Below are 15293 nucleotides of genomic sequence, written 5' to 3'. Positions count from 1 at the left end.
ATATATATATATATATATGAGTTATATATATATTTATATAAATGATATATGAGTTGTAATTTTTAACATAACGAAGTGTACGGGAAAGGGATAAACCTTCTCATATAATCCTGTTGATCAAGTCTGCGCTCTTCTGTACGACGTCGCTTTACTCCCTAAAAACACAAACGTGAGCTAGTTGGCGGGTGTGTGCTAGAAACCCCTCCGATGCCTAAATCAAAAAAACAGACAAGTAGACAAGAAGCTCTGTGAATTCGGGGATCAAAGTTGTGATACCTCTCCATAGGTGATATTTGCGAGCTATTATAGGTTCCGTGTGGCACAATCCAAGTAAGACTCTTACTCCTCCATATAGAGTCCTCCTAGGATTCATACTCCTGAAGGATAATGCTTATCCTTCAACACCCCCCTCACTACTTAAACCAAGTGAGATGGTTTTACCATGGCCAGACTACTATACGACCGAAATAACATTGCCATGCTAGACTAACTGGAATGACTGATCTAACTGTTAGTTCGGCTCTTCCTTGCTTTTCTCCTACCTCAGCTTCACATGCCAAGACCGAGCTATCCATAGACGAGTTTAAGCCGAACTAACCCCAAAACCATGTCCTAAAAAGGGCTCAGTATACTTCGGTTCTCTGTGCCATGGCCGATCTAACTATACCGCGACAGCCGGTACAAGTTTTTAACATGGTGACCAAGCTAACCTCTTTGGGACCGAAGTAACTTCAAGCCTCCTTTCTGCCGGAGTAAATTTATGCTTCCTTTGGACCGGAGTAACTTTATCGCCTTTTTACTCAGCCCTTCGTACTGTGGCCCACGACGGCCCATTGCCTGTCTCGGCCCAATTTTCATATAAATTACCCTCTCAATTACCCCTTAATTCCATCTGCATAGCATAATTGGGACTACCTGCTTTCTCAACCGAGCTAAGGTTTTTAAGCCCTCAAACCGAACTAAAACTCTTTAGCTTTTCCAGCCGATCTAAAACCCCCTTTTCCAGCCGAACTAATGTTGTACCGGGCTCTGCATGTCCGGTCGAAACGTCTCTTCAGAATCATTGCAACTGAATCGTTTCTTATCCCTTATACACGCGGTAGCCTTTGATTAGCCCTTTGCAGCTGTCACGCCCCCCTCGTACTTCGCAAGATTTGAACAGTTCCCGCATTTTTCACTTTTCTTTTCACAAAACAAACCCTAATGCTGTGAATCATTCACCTTACTATTCACCTTCTCACTCTTGCCAGCCTCTGAAACCCCTCAACTCTGAGTTTGCTGAGTTCGTGTTCTTCATTGTCTTCGCCTCCATCTTCAGTTTCCTCCTCTTGACCTGGTAAGCTATGCAAATCTGTCTTGTTTCCATCGTTTTTCGCATTTGCCTCTACAATACATGCACTTCGCGTGTTTTTTCAAAACACTATTTTTGCTTCCTCTTTTTTTTTATTTATTATTTTTTGGGAAAAAACTTCATGAGAACCCCATGAACTTTATGAAGCAATCTTTAGGATACTCTGTTTGATCCATAAACACGTCTCAATCGAACTAGGATACTGTTTATGCTTTGTGTAAGTCTAGTCAGACCATTCAACCGAACTAACACTTGTACTAGTAGTTTTATTAAGTCAAAAAACCATCTTTTTGATATATCTTAACCGAAATAACAAACCGAACTAGGTTTGTACTTAGTTTGAAGGCCTCAATTCCAGCCGAACTATCTTGGGGCTAAACCAGCACTCTTAGTTCAGACTGAACTAAGAAAGCTGCCCCTAGTATTTCAACCGGTCTAACAAATCACTTGCCCCAACCGAGCTACCAAGCACCTTAATGAAACCGAGATAGGACCTGCAATAATTCACAAAGCCGAAGTAGGACTTGACTTGTTTTTACTTTGTAGCACGGTCTAAACGATCTGTGCTTAACACTTATGTTTTTCACTATGCAGACTTAGGTTGCCCAGGCACTCCTTTTGATCGCTCAACCGAGCTACTCAGCCCGCATCTGCGACCGAGATAATCCCAAGCGTAATTTATTTTTAACGTAGGACAAAAATGGGTAAATATAGGTATCTAGTAGAAACACCTGGTGGCCTGGCCGACTTCGGAAGGGATTATAACATTCCTGACGATGTCCAGCTCACCTTAGCCGAACAAGACCTCGTACCTTGGGGAAACCCTAGTTTTGTTCCCTTTACCCTTTTATCAATAATAGAAACCGGACTAAGATTTCCAGTCCAACCCTTAATTTGTGAATTCCTTAGGCAAACGAGAATATGCCCAACCCAGCTTTCCACCAACTCATACCGCATAATAATAGGTATAGCTGAGCTAAATCGCCGAGCTGGCATTAACCTTGGTTTAGCCGAACTCTTTCACCAATATTCTATAGGCTCAAAGGAGGATGGGTGGGTTTATTATTTAAGGATACGCCGCCGTCGAGAGAAAATAATAAAAGACACACCGGATAAAGACTTGAACAACGATGATTTTTTCTGGGTATTTGGCAATTTTGAAGACCATCAAGCCCAGATCCCTGGTGACCGAATAAATTGGAAAAAAGGGGCCCCTAATATAGTTTATCTCGGCTCTTCTGCATGCTTCTCTTTATTTCGGTCTCCTGTTTCTGAACCGAACTAACAGTTTGTCTTCTTTATGCAGATTCAGCCCATCTTCAATCCTCATATAGTTACCCCAACCTGAACACTATCCGCGCCGCACTACGCTTTCCAGAAAGAAGTTGGGCCAAACTTCTAAATTTTGAACCGACATACAGATATAGCGGCTGCCGAAAAGCCAGAGTAACTGACTTTCTGTTAGAGGACGCCCCCAAACCGAACCCAACCTTGCCACAAATTAGACTAATCCCACTGACCGCTGAAGAAGAAATGGCCAAGAGAAACAGAGTCCGGGCCCTCTTGACCGAGACAACCAGGGCTGAGGTACCACCACCACCCCAAACACAAGAAACCGTGGTGGCCCTACCATCACAACCCTCCTTATCACGCTGAACTAAGCGCGCCCGTACTACCCAGACCGAACAACACTTAGTTGATGAAGACGAAACCACTCTGCCACCAAGCCCTCCACCGAGCTCGTAACCGGAGCACGCCAACCGAGCTAGCCCTTCTAAGTGGGCACCTAAACTGACCTTTCAGAACCGTGATATTCAGGAAACTGATTCAGTTGTTGCTGAAAAAGACCATCTGTTGGCTTTCAACCTTGCCAAGAGTGTGTGCCTCCCAGCTGACATAGAGCACTACAAGAACTTGACCGAGCTAAAGGCCATCCGCTCGGCTACGAAATCCATGATCCTGGTAAGTCGTTCTTCTTGTCTGTCTAAATATCACCAACTTTCTGTTCGGTTTTGACATTAGTTTATTTTTCAGGCCGTGCAAAAGGGCCAAATTGTGCATAAAAGGGTGTTGGAGCTCAGGAGCACAGCAAGGCAAGCCATGGCAGAGGTCAAAGCAAAAATGACCAAACTGAAGGAGTCATACCAGAAAACGGCCGAGCTAGAGGCCGAGGTAGCTCGTCTGACCGGACTAGTTACTTCGACCGATGCAGACAAACAGAAGGCCCTAGCTGTGATGACGGATAAGTACCTTCGTGAGCTAGTCAAGCTCGAAGGTAAGAAGGACACCGAGATAATGGAGCTGAAGAAGAAGGCAGACGACGCCGAGCTCTGGGGTTTCAAGGAGGGCGAAGCCCTTTACGTCAAACAATGTGAAGCAGCGAAGGATTTATTCTTTAAGTGCGGCTGGAGAGGTGCTGTGGAGCAGCTCAGTTGTGGGCCTGAAACCGAGGTCTACAATGCTCCTCAGTATTTCATACCGAGCTCACTATCGGAGTACGCTACATCAGTACAACAACAATTTCTTGAGAGTTCAGACGACGAAGAAGAAACCGAGCACACTAATGCCCCGGTTGTTAATGATCCTGCCAACGATCAAACAGCTCGGTTGGAGGTAACGGTTGAAGACCTGACAATTGAAACCGTGCTTCCAGTAGAAACCGAGCTCCCCGCCGAGACCGATCTGCCGTCTGAGACCGGTCTTCGTGTTGACATTGACGATGATCTTGATGATTTGTTCAACTGATTCTGTACCTTCGTTTCTTGTTGCTTGTTTTTAATATTTTCTTCTTCTCTTTTGATCTTGTAACCGGGCTAAGGCCCCTCCTTTGTATTTGCTTTAAATTTTGATCAATGAAGTGCTTTTTTGTTCAATCTCTTATTTCGGTTTGATCTGTATGCTTGCACTTATAATGAGTTTTTTGATTGATTCTTTTGCTCCAACTGTTATCTCGGTTTACTTTCCTGTTTGTGCTTGCTGTCTAACTGCAACTTGAAACGTATTATTTTTCGGCCGATATATTTTATTTCGGTCTTAGCTGTGCCCTCTGACTGAGCTTACTAGCCAACCATTCTTTAGCCGATATACTTACTTCGGCTGAAGAGTACTAAGATTGGTTTAATTCAGTCATCCACTCTTCATCCTATACTTTTACTTCGGCTGAAGAGTAATAAGAGTTTAATCCAGCCAACCTTTAAGTCGGTTTAATCCAGCCAACCATTCTTTAGCCGATGTCTTTACTTCGGCTAAAGAGTACTAGGTGTAGGTTTAGTCCAGCCAACCACTCTTTAGCCGATGTCATTAGTTCGGCTAAAGAGTACTAGGTGTTGGTTTAGTCCAGCCAACCACTCTTTAGCCGATGTCTTTACTTCGGCTAAAGAGTCCTACGTGTTGGTTTAATCCAGCCAACCTCTAGATTGGTTTTTCCAGCCAACCTAAAGTAAAGTGTTTGGTTATTCCGACCGAACGTCCTACAGCCTGGATCCTTATCCTATACTTAGGAAGGGTGTTGGTTTTTCCAGCCAACCTATAGATTGGTTTTTCTAGCCAATCTAGAGTAAAGTGTTTGGTTATTCTGACCGAACGTCCTGCAGCCTGGATCCTTATCCTGGGCTTAGGAAGGTGTAGACACCCCATTTTTGACCGGCCTTAAGACTTAGACGTCACCAGTTGAGCGCTCGGTGATAGTGCCTATCGTGCTCGTTCAGAAGTTTCAGAGTCCCGGCTGCGAGCCTTGCCTCCGGACTTCCGGACTCTTTCGTGCCTTGCCTCGATTTGCGAACCAGGCTCCGTTTTCTCTGTTTTCTCTTCCCGAAGGGAGGGAGGGGTCTCGTAGATTATCTCTCAGTGGCCGTAGGCTACGTTTTGTGGTCGTAGGCCATTTTCTCTCGTTTGGAGCCCGATTTCCAATTTTTCGGAGCCGTTGGCCGTGTGCCTCGGTTCGGGACCGCCTAACCACCTCCGTTTGCTCCGGTTTTTGGTATACATCTTATTTCCTCCCTTTTGAGGGACACTGGGTCTGAGAGACCAACTTCGTGGTCGAACGCCACCTCCGGTGCTTAACAGCCCATTTTCGGGGCCTCGGGCCGCGCGTTTCGGTCACCCGAACCTCCATTTTGCATCCGTTTTGGTTCATTTTTGGTGGAGACCTTATTTTCATGATTAGGAAGCTTGTAGGAGGGTGGGAAACCAGCAATTGTTCCAAAAGCCAGCTTCATTCCTCCATCGCTCTCCGACGCCTGTTTTTCTCACTAAAAAGCCAATGTTGACCACCCCGGGGCCACTTTCTTGAACCCCAAACCCCATATTTGTGTTGTACACACCTGGGAGGCCACCAATATGTGGTGGCCGACCAGTAATTGTTCCTGACCTTTTTGACCCCCTCTAAAAAATGGTCTTTTCTCTCTCCTGGTTCACTTTTTCTGGGTTTCAATCACATAGTTGTGTTGTACACACCTGAGAGAGCACCAATATGAGGTGGCCGACCAGTAATTTTGCTTGACCCCTTTGACCCTTGGTCAGCCGACCATGGGAGGTTGTCGGCCGACCACCTGAACCCCCAAAAACTGGCTGGCCATGACCCCCTTACCTGGTTCCTTACAGCTGTGACCTCTTTTTCCCCCCAGATCCTGTATCCGGGGGGTGCCCTTTTGGGGGAAAATTTGAATTCATTTATGCCCTTTTTCCTCCCCTCCTTTGCTTATATAACCAGCCCCTTAGCTACATTTTGAGGGGTTACAAAATTGGTTTACGGCCATTGCATACAACTCTCCCTCTCCCTTTCTTCCAAGCCTCAAAACACCTTTGTTCCTACGCCATTTCTACACCAACTCATAGCCTATCAATCCATACTCCACTTCCAGCAACTTGGGGCTGTTTTTCAGAGTTTAGGAGCACCTTTCCTTGGTCCAAATGCTGCTGAAGCATTGGTCTACAAGGGTGAGTCACTTTTTTCCCTTTTCTAGTCCTTTTTTGCTTTGTATATAAGCCTTAGTTTGTTGCATTTTTGGGCTCCGACTCTAACTGTAAATAGTCATATTTTGAGCCCCTTTTCATGTTTGATTAAGGGTCTTTTTCTGTTTGAGGCCTCCTGCTGTCGCTTGCTTCTTTAACTCTCTTTTAGGCCTTATTTTTGCATAGTATTTTTGGCCTATTTGTGAGCTGTTTTGAATCTTTCTATAAACTATAAAACCTCTTGTTTTGAGCCCCTCTCCAACATTGTTGAAGGGCTCTCCTCTGTTTGAGAACAGCTGCTGCCCCTTTGTGTTTAATCCCTATTTTAGGCCTTTTCTTGCATGATAGTTTGGCCTTATTTGTGATTATTTTTGTGGCTTGATGTAAACTATAAAGTGCCTTTTTTTGAGCCCCTGTTCAACTTTGTTGAAGGGATTTTTTCCATTTGGGGCAAGATGCTGTCCCTTTGTGTTTAATCTCTCTTTTGAGGCCATTTTTGTATGATAGATTAGCACTATTTGCATTCATTTTAGGGACTTGTTATAAACTAGAAACATGCATGTTTTGGGACTGTCTTACATCTGTCTTCATGCTTCATGACCAAATAATGCATCTTTTGTATAGCTATAGGCCAATGTGCATGCCTAGTTTTGTGTTTCGGGGCCATTTTATGCATCGGGAGCAATATTTCCATGTTTCGGGATCATTTTGCATCACATTTTAGTGCTGAAACTTGCATGTTTGTATGCCATATTTCGTGCCTTGCCATGCTTTGTTAGAGTGGCATTTGTGCCTTAGGATCGATCCTCGGTTTGCGCGCATGTGCGCACGTATCCCGAGTGTCTCATTTTTCATCTTATGGCTACTGATGTGAGTGTGGCTGAGGTCCACTCATGTTGGTGTAAGTCCATCGTGCATTGTGTATGCCATTTCAATTCATAGCATTGCGTATGCTAGGTTGTATGTTAGCGCATTGTGTATGCCATGTTACCTCGTGCATTGTGTATGCCATTTCATAGCATTGTGCATGTTAGGTTGTATATTAGTTGCATTCATGCATGTCATGCATATTACATTGTGTTTGGGATAGGAGTTAGCCCGAGCACGGGAAACGAGGGACGTTTCGTACTTCGAGTGACGGAACGTGTCTCAATTCCCAGTCACCGACACTCCGGATTATCCATGATGGAGTTTAGGTCTTGTTGTGTTTATATGTGCATTCATTTCACATTGAGTCGTGCAATTCGACTCCTCGGCCATCATGCATCGATATGCGTGATTGATGGCACGAGGATCGAGGACTACACTCCCAGAAGAGTAGTCATGCATACATATGTGAAAATACTTTGCCATGCCCCTTTGTTGCTCTCTGTTGCAGCAAATCAGAAATCGACAGTCTTCCGGAGCTTGGCACGCATTCCAAGAATAATTGCGAACAGAGACAAACCGGGGCATCGCGAGGAATTCTCCGTACAAGGCAACCCGAGCATGCATCATTCATCATCTGGAGCAGATTTGAGGCAGTCCCCGGCTTGCATGCCAATTTATTGCTTACCTAATTTAATTTGTTAATTAATTAGGATTTTGTACATATTTGAACTGTAATTATTCATTTGGGACTGTATTATTTATTCGGACCCTCCGAGTGAGGGCACAACTGTAATAAGTGTGCGTGTGTGTGATGTATGTCTTCCAACCCCACGTCTTTCTCCCTTTTATTTACCCGCTTATGATGGTTAGATTAGGGCATGTTTCAATTAGCATACAGTATGATAGCATGTTTGCATTCATTCATCTGTTTTGCATGCACCGGGCTCGGCGCATCATACTAACTGCATTGTTTTTTCAAATCCAAGTTGAATACATGTTAGCTGTAGCATTTCATATGTCATGTTTAGAATAGCCGAGCCTACATTAGTTGCATTTTTACATGTGTTGCATTAGGCATTTCTGTATAATTAGGATCATGCATGGATTTCTAATTAGCTTCTGTTTTGGCTTGGAGTACTTGGTAAGTTTTATGCTTTAGCATCCTTGCATGTGTGTGAGTGACTGCCATGATAGCATGCTTACCATGAGGCTAATTGCTTATGTGATATAACTGTTTGAATGCTTGTGGGTGAAGGTTGGGTTATTTGGATTGAAACAATTCATCAATTGTGAGTTTTAAGCCTACTAGATAGTGGCAAATCATCTCGTTTTCTAAGCCCACCTGAGGGTGGCAAATCCACATTTTAGCCTACTTGCGAGTAGCAAACTGTTTTCAAAACAAACATGAGATGTTTCGGTCTAATTTAGGCGATCCAGTCTATACTTGTATGCTGTGCGCATCACATAGTAAATCTAGGCTAATAACCGGAATAAGAACGCATAATGTTTTCAAAACTAGATATCATGGTTAGTAGAGGTTGATCTTTGATCGGGCGAGCGGGGGTGCTCACGAAGTGACCTTCCCCAATCCTACCCAAGTTCCCGAGCCGAGGCAACTTTGGTGATGACGGACACGTGGCCTTAGGCAACGAGTCAGGGTTTCCTAAATTTCCCAAAAATAAAATATTTAGGTGGCGACTCAGTATCTGGCAAAGCAGTCCATGTTTGACACTTCTTTCAAAATCTGTTTTCTCAAAACGATTTGTCGGATTTGGACTCTTTGGTTCAGATTTAGAACCGTGACAATCTGAGAGTCCTGAACTGTAGTGAGCCCAATACGAATGGAACGGGGGGACTCGTTCCTCCCGGGGCGTTCGGGGGACGTCTACAGTTTCTGGCGACTCTGCTGGGGAGTTTTGAGAACTTGACTCGAACTCATGATATCTTGTTTTGATTACACTTATGTGTTTCTTTGCATTGCATTTGCATTGGTGCGCCTCGGACACCGTGTTTGCCATCTGTTATTCCTGAACAGTTTGCCGGAGGCTTGTCTTGTCAAGGCATGACCATAAGGCTGACCGGTTATGGGCTCTGCCAATATGGGAACACAAACCCCGGTTTTACCAGGGCACCCTTTTTTGACCATTCGACCTAGTGCATATTCGGATCCATAGTGACCATTCCCAACTAGGACAGGTTGCTTACCCGTTTATAGGTTGTTTGAAACCGCTGCGTGCATAGTGAAACCCTAGCTCCTGACAAAAAAGGACAGGGAAAACCCTACCCCAACATAGGGGTGTTTTGGCTCTCAATTATTTGTTATGTACTGTCAGAGTGTGTCTCTACAGGGGTTACATGTATCAGTTTGCAAGTTTTTGGGCATCAGGCCTGCGGGCATCAATCAGTGTTTGAGAATCAGTTATCTGCGGGTATCAGATTCAGTCTTTGGGAACAGTGATTTGGGGATGATGATCAGTGATTGAGGACAGTGTGTATTAAGCTTATCTGACCGTGTGTTGTTATGCCCAGCTATGTGTTGTGCATTTACTTTAAGCTGTTATGCTGTCCGTTTATCTGTTTATTTATTTCCTTATTGCTTTATTTATCTTTTTACTAGGGCAGTTTTAGCATAATTGCTTCTAACCAAGTAGATATTCCCCAAACACCCTGGACAAGAGGTCACCGACTCAATCGATCTGAGGATCTAGTTGACGGACAGCCAGTGTTTTACTCTCTACCCCCAGTTATCAGAAGAAATCCAAGGAAACGCAGTGTATTCGAGCAGAGGTTGCCAGAGCAGTGGATTACCCTATCAGTGGACAGTCAGATTGAGATCCCAATTGTTGCTATAGAAATAGACCTGCCAATAGTTCAAACAAATCAGGGCAGTATGGCAACACCGACAGGGGTCGAGGAAATGATGCGTCAGATGCAAGAAACCATAAGAGCCATGCAGCAGGACGCTATTCGCCGAGATGAGTTTGCCAAGCAACAGGCCAAGATCATGGCCCAGCAGGCAGAATTAATTGCCAGGCTGCAGCAACAGACTGGAGCATCTGCTTCACACCCGGTTCCTCCCCCACCAGGAGCCCCTCTACCTGAGCAAGCACCGACTATCCAGAATACCCTGCCAAATGCCCAGAACACCTTGCCGAATGTTCAGACCCCTCAGGAGGACACAGATATTCCAACGGGGCCAGCTCCGCCCCCGCTTCCACCTCAACTGTCCAAAGCACATACACCCATCAATCACCCGGACTCTCCCTTCTAGTTTGAGGTAGACCATACAGCACTGAAATTGAGCAAGCTCGAGAAGTTGTTCAAGAAATCCCAAGGGGTAAAGGCTATTCTAGATATCGAGGACGGATATACCGACGTGGCTGTAACATTGCCGAACAGATTCAAAATGCCGCAGATTGATCGCTTTGACGGATCTGGGGATCCCATGGTCCACCTCCATTTATTCTCAGATATACTACGACCAATGGGCCTCACCAGACCGCAGAAGCTTTCACTATTTGGCCGGACCCTGTCGGGTGTGGCCGCTATCTGGTATGCAAAGTTGGAGGACGATGTCAAGCGAAGTTGGGATGAAATGGCTGAAGCCTTTGTCGCACAATACTCGTACAACACCCAAATTGAGATTACAACTCGTGATCTCAAAACAACAAGGCAGGAGCCCAAGGAGAGTTTCTCGGATTTCGTAACCCGGTGGAGGGCGAAGGCCTCGATGATGACTTTAAGGCCCACCGATATAGACCAAATCAGGATGATTGTGCGCAATCTCTAGCCAAAATTAATGCAAAAGATGATTGTACTCCCCTTTCCCACTTTTTCAGATCTGCACGAGATGGGAGTACAGATTGAAGATGCAATGAAACAGGGTCTGATCGACCAAGATAGGGAGCAACCGAGGAGGACTTTCAACCGTAACAACAATGCAGGCCCGAGTGGCGCTACAACTGCAAGAGCTTCAGAGGTGAGCATGGTCACCACCATTCCCCCTCCCCTTCCAAGACCCATGGCAGCCACGCCCTTCTCCGGTGCATCCGGAAGTAACACCCAAACCACCAAATACCAACCCAAAGGCCAAAGAACCTTCACACCCTTATACATGCCCCTATCCAAAGCTCTAGGGGTATTGATCAGGAAAAAGCATTTGAAACCCCTGAAGCTGAGGCCACTACCAAATCCACTCCCTCCCTCTCATGACCCAGCAAAATACTGCGCGTATCACCAACAACACGGTCACGACACCAACCGTTGTTTCAGATTGCGTCACAAGATCCAGGATCTTATTGACAAGCAGGTGATTACGCCTCTCGACAAACCCAATGTCACAACCAATCCTCTCCCACCGCATAACCAAGCTCTCCCTCCCAATAGAATCAATTTTATCCAAACTGGGGTCGCATCTTACGATCCTAGTATCTATATCACCCCATCCCACCTACCCAAGCCGGAGGTGCTCCTTCTTGACTGCACCGACTCTTTGTGCATGTTGGACATCTCCACAACCCAACCAGAGCCGACGGTGGTGACCATCAAAGATGGGGCAAGGCAGACTTCAGAAAAGAATGGAATTGTTGAGTCTGGGATTGAACAGAGTTTTGCTGGGGAAGTCTATGATCCGAGTGAGTACATCCTGTTAACAGGCCCTGGGTTTAGAATTGCCAGAGAATGAAGAGCTGTGTGTGATCCAGAGGGGTGGATTTGAGCAAGGGGCAAATGATTTGATGGCTGTAGAGGAGGACTTTACCAACCTACAGTTTTTCGATGACCAAGAATCAGGGGGCGCGACAGTCAACTGGTTTGATTATGAAGAATCGGCAGAGGCCACTGGATGGCTGGATGATCAACCAGATGTGGTGGAAGAATCCCAACCAGAACAGGACCGGTAGGGGCGAGAGTATCAACTGTGGCCCGAAGGGCCGGAAGCCAGATTACATTGCCGGAGAGCGCCGGTATGAAGAATTTTGCTCAGAACAAGAGCATTGTGAATGAAGGGGAAGCTGAACAAAAAACTACACAGACACACGCAAAACAAGAAACGTTTTGGGATTCCGAGAGAATCAGGAAGGCAAAAGCCCATGAAGGGGCCGAGGGTGCTATGGGCACAAGAACGGAAGATGCTGCGGGCATGTGGACTGAAGGTACCGCGAGTACGATCATACTGGGGCCGGACAGGTGTCTGTCGGCCGCCGACGGAATGTGGTGGGAAGACGATGATTTATGTCTTGCCCACACAGATGAAGATTGGGGAAACCATCAGCCAGACGACACCTGGTATGTCGGAGAGGTCGACCATATGATAAGAAGCGGGCGGTATTTCAAGCCCCCGCACCTGGACCAGCCAGAAGTATCCGAAAAGGATAAGGAAGCTGAGAAACAGAAGGAGAAACAGCTTGAAGAGAAGGCTGTACTGAAGCAGTTAAAGAAGATACAAGCAGACATCTCCATCTGGGGACTGCTTATGGCTTCACGAGTGCATAGATAGGCTGTCCTATCTGCCATGGACAAGGCCAAGCTTTCTATAGACACCACACCAGAGCAGCTAGTTGGATTGGTTTTTCCGGGAGGAGGTTCCCTGACGTTGACCTTTTCTGACAAAGAACTACCGCCTGAGGGCGCAAATCATAACAAACCCCTTTACATCTCCGTGGAATGTAGAGGCAAGTGGGTGCTAGTGGTTCTTATCGACACGAGATCCGCCATTAATGTATGCCCGTCAAGGACGGCATATGCGATCGGGTTGAAGCCCGCGGACTTCGTGCCGACTACTCAAGTGATCAGAGCCTATGATAACACTAGTAGGGAGGTGATGGGGACTGTCAAAATTCAAACTCAGGTTGGTCCAGGACAACACAACATTGAATTCCATGTCTTGGACATTCCCGCGACCTTTAACCTACTTTTGGGGCGACCGTGGTTGCACCAGGTCAAGGCAGTCTCTTCCACCTTGCATCAGATGTTGAAGTACCCTCACGGGAAAGGGGTAGCTATTGTTTTCGGGAATTCCTCAATTCATCCACCGCCAGAAGTGTCTACACCAGTCTTGGAAATCGAGCACGGCATGAAAGATGTGTTCTCATCAGGGTTTACTCTGGCTGAGGCCCGGGTTGTGTAGAATATCATGGCTATTAATGAGGGAGTATATGTCAGTGCTCAATCTGTATACCTCATGAACAAGCTACAACACATCCCCGGGATGGGATTAGGAAGGAGCAGCCGGAAGGGCATCGCAGCATTGGCCGAAGTGCCACACAATCCTCATACCTTTGGCTTGGGATATCTGCCCACCAAAGAGGACTGGGTGAGGAAGGGAAAGGAAATGGCTGGGAGAACCAAAGCAAAGAAGGCAGGGAAGCCTTTTGAGCTGATGCATAGGCCCATTCAGGGTACCCTAAACGGACGCTTCGTCCGGGAGGGGGAAGACTTTCCATTTTGCGGCTTCCCAGAGCCGTGGCTGAACGCGGAGAGGAAGCGCGTGCCGAGGTTTAAGATTTTCTTTGACCTGCAGTTATCTGGGGATGACGTTGCCGAAGAGCAGACAAATCCATCAGCTGAGGTTGAGCAGTATAAGAAAGTGCAGTCTGAGGATGCCGAACTTGAAATGGGGATAGCATTGGCATGTCTACTTTCAGATCCTCCGATCGACCAGGAGTGCTTGGGGGATAACTTCTCGGTATGCGTGATCGGGAATGGAACGGCTGCGGGCCCACCAGCAACTATTTTGGATGCATCTATCGTACCCTCCCTCATTTGGCAGCATGAAGAGGGATTTTTGTCCAGCAGTACCGAGTCAGGTAGTGAGCCGGAATCTGATTCCATTGAGTCTTGTGAGTCAGAATCAGGTTCCAGCTCGACTGAGTCTGAGTTTGGTAATCTTGGGGATGTTAACCCGGATGCCACAGTCTTGTCCAGGTCGTCTTTTTCATTCTCTTTTGAGTCTGTTGTAACCGAGGAATCGGACGATTTGGATGTGCTTAATGAGAATCAGGTAGCTGTGGTTTATGAGTACTTTTCTGTGCCCTTGATTTATTGCATTAATTCAGACTTTCAAAATTTTGATGAAAACGACGAGGACGAAGTTCCTCTGGTTTTGCAACGCTTAATTGAACAAGAGCAGGAAATATTTGTTAAATCCCTGGTTGATGAAATCACCACAGTAAATATTGGTACTGAGGAGGACCCGCGGCTGGTCTAGATCGGGTCCACGTTGTCTTCAGAGGAACGCGGGCGCTTAGTCGCTTTATTAAAATATTTCAAAGATGTTTTCACGTGGTCCTACGAAGACGTGTCTGGAATCGATCCTGAGATTGTACAGCACCGGATCCCTCTTGACCTCAAGGCCCGACCCGTCAAGCAGAAACTCAGGAGGATCCGCCCCGACTAGGCTCTCAAGATTAAGGAAGAGGTCACCAAGCAAATCGACGCAGGCTTTCTGCTAGTATCCGAATACCTGACTTGGTTGGCCAACATCGTCCCAGTGCCGAAGAAGGATGGCAGGATCCGAGTGTGCGTGGATTTCAGGGATTTGAACAGGGCTAGTCTGAAGGACGACTTTCCCTTACCGCATATTGATGAGTTAGTGGACTTCACAGCGGGGCATGTTTTGCTCTCATTCATGGATGGTTTCTCAGGTTACAATCAGATAGTGATGGCACCAGAAGACAGAGAAAAGACTGCTTTCACCACCCCATGGGGGACTTACTGCTATAGAGTGATGTCGTTTGGGTTAAAGAATGCTGGAGCTACATATCAACGGGCCGCGACTACAATATTACATGACATGATCCACAAGGAGGTTGAGGTGTACGTGGATGACATGATTGTCAAGTCCAAAGAAAGAGAGGGCCACTACACCGCCTTGCGAAAGTTCTTTCAAATGATCAGAGAATTTCGGTTGCGACTAAATCCTCAGAAGTGTACGTTCGGTGTTACAGCGAGAAAAATGCGGGGATTTCTGATTACACAAAGGGGCATCGAGGTCGACCCTTTAAAAATCAAGGCCATCTTAGAAATGCCACCACCAAGGACTGAAAATGAGGTGCGAGGCTTTCTAGGTAAAGTGCAATTCATAAGACGGTTTATCTCAAAATTAACCTTGACTTGTGAA

At 46.2% G+C, this 15293-nt stretch overlaps 1 protein-coding gene across 1 annotated transcript in view; it reads left to right on the top strand.

Moving 5' to 3' along the window:
* Positions 1-4096, top strand: part of LOC145805373 (uncharacterized) — a 33256-nt gene extending 29160 nt beyond the window's left edge. Inside the window, exons 5-6 of the mRNA XM_082900494.1 lie at positions 3170-3313; positions 3386-4096. Coding sequence (XP_082756620.1) covers positions 3170-3313; positions 3386-4096 — 855 coding nt within the window. The remainder of the gene's footprint in view (positions 1-3169; positions 3314-3385) is intronic.
* The last annotated feature ends 11197 nt before the right edge of the window (positions 4097-15293 follow it).

Source organism: Camellia sinensis, chromosome 13, assembly GCF_055761805.1.
Source record: "Camellia sinensis isolate YWXY chromosome 13, ASM5576180v1, whole genome shotgun sequence".
Taxonomy (NCBI): Eukaryota; Viridiplantae; Streptophyta; class Magnoliopsida; order Ericales; family Theaceae; genus Camellia; species Camellia sinensis.
The sequence above is the reverse complement of the archived record's forward strand: the minus strand, read 5'-3'. Positions and strand labels throughout refer to the sequence as shown.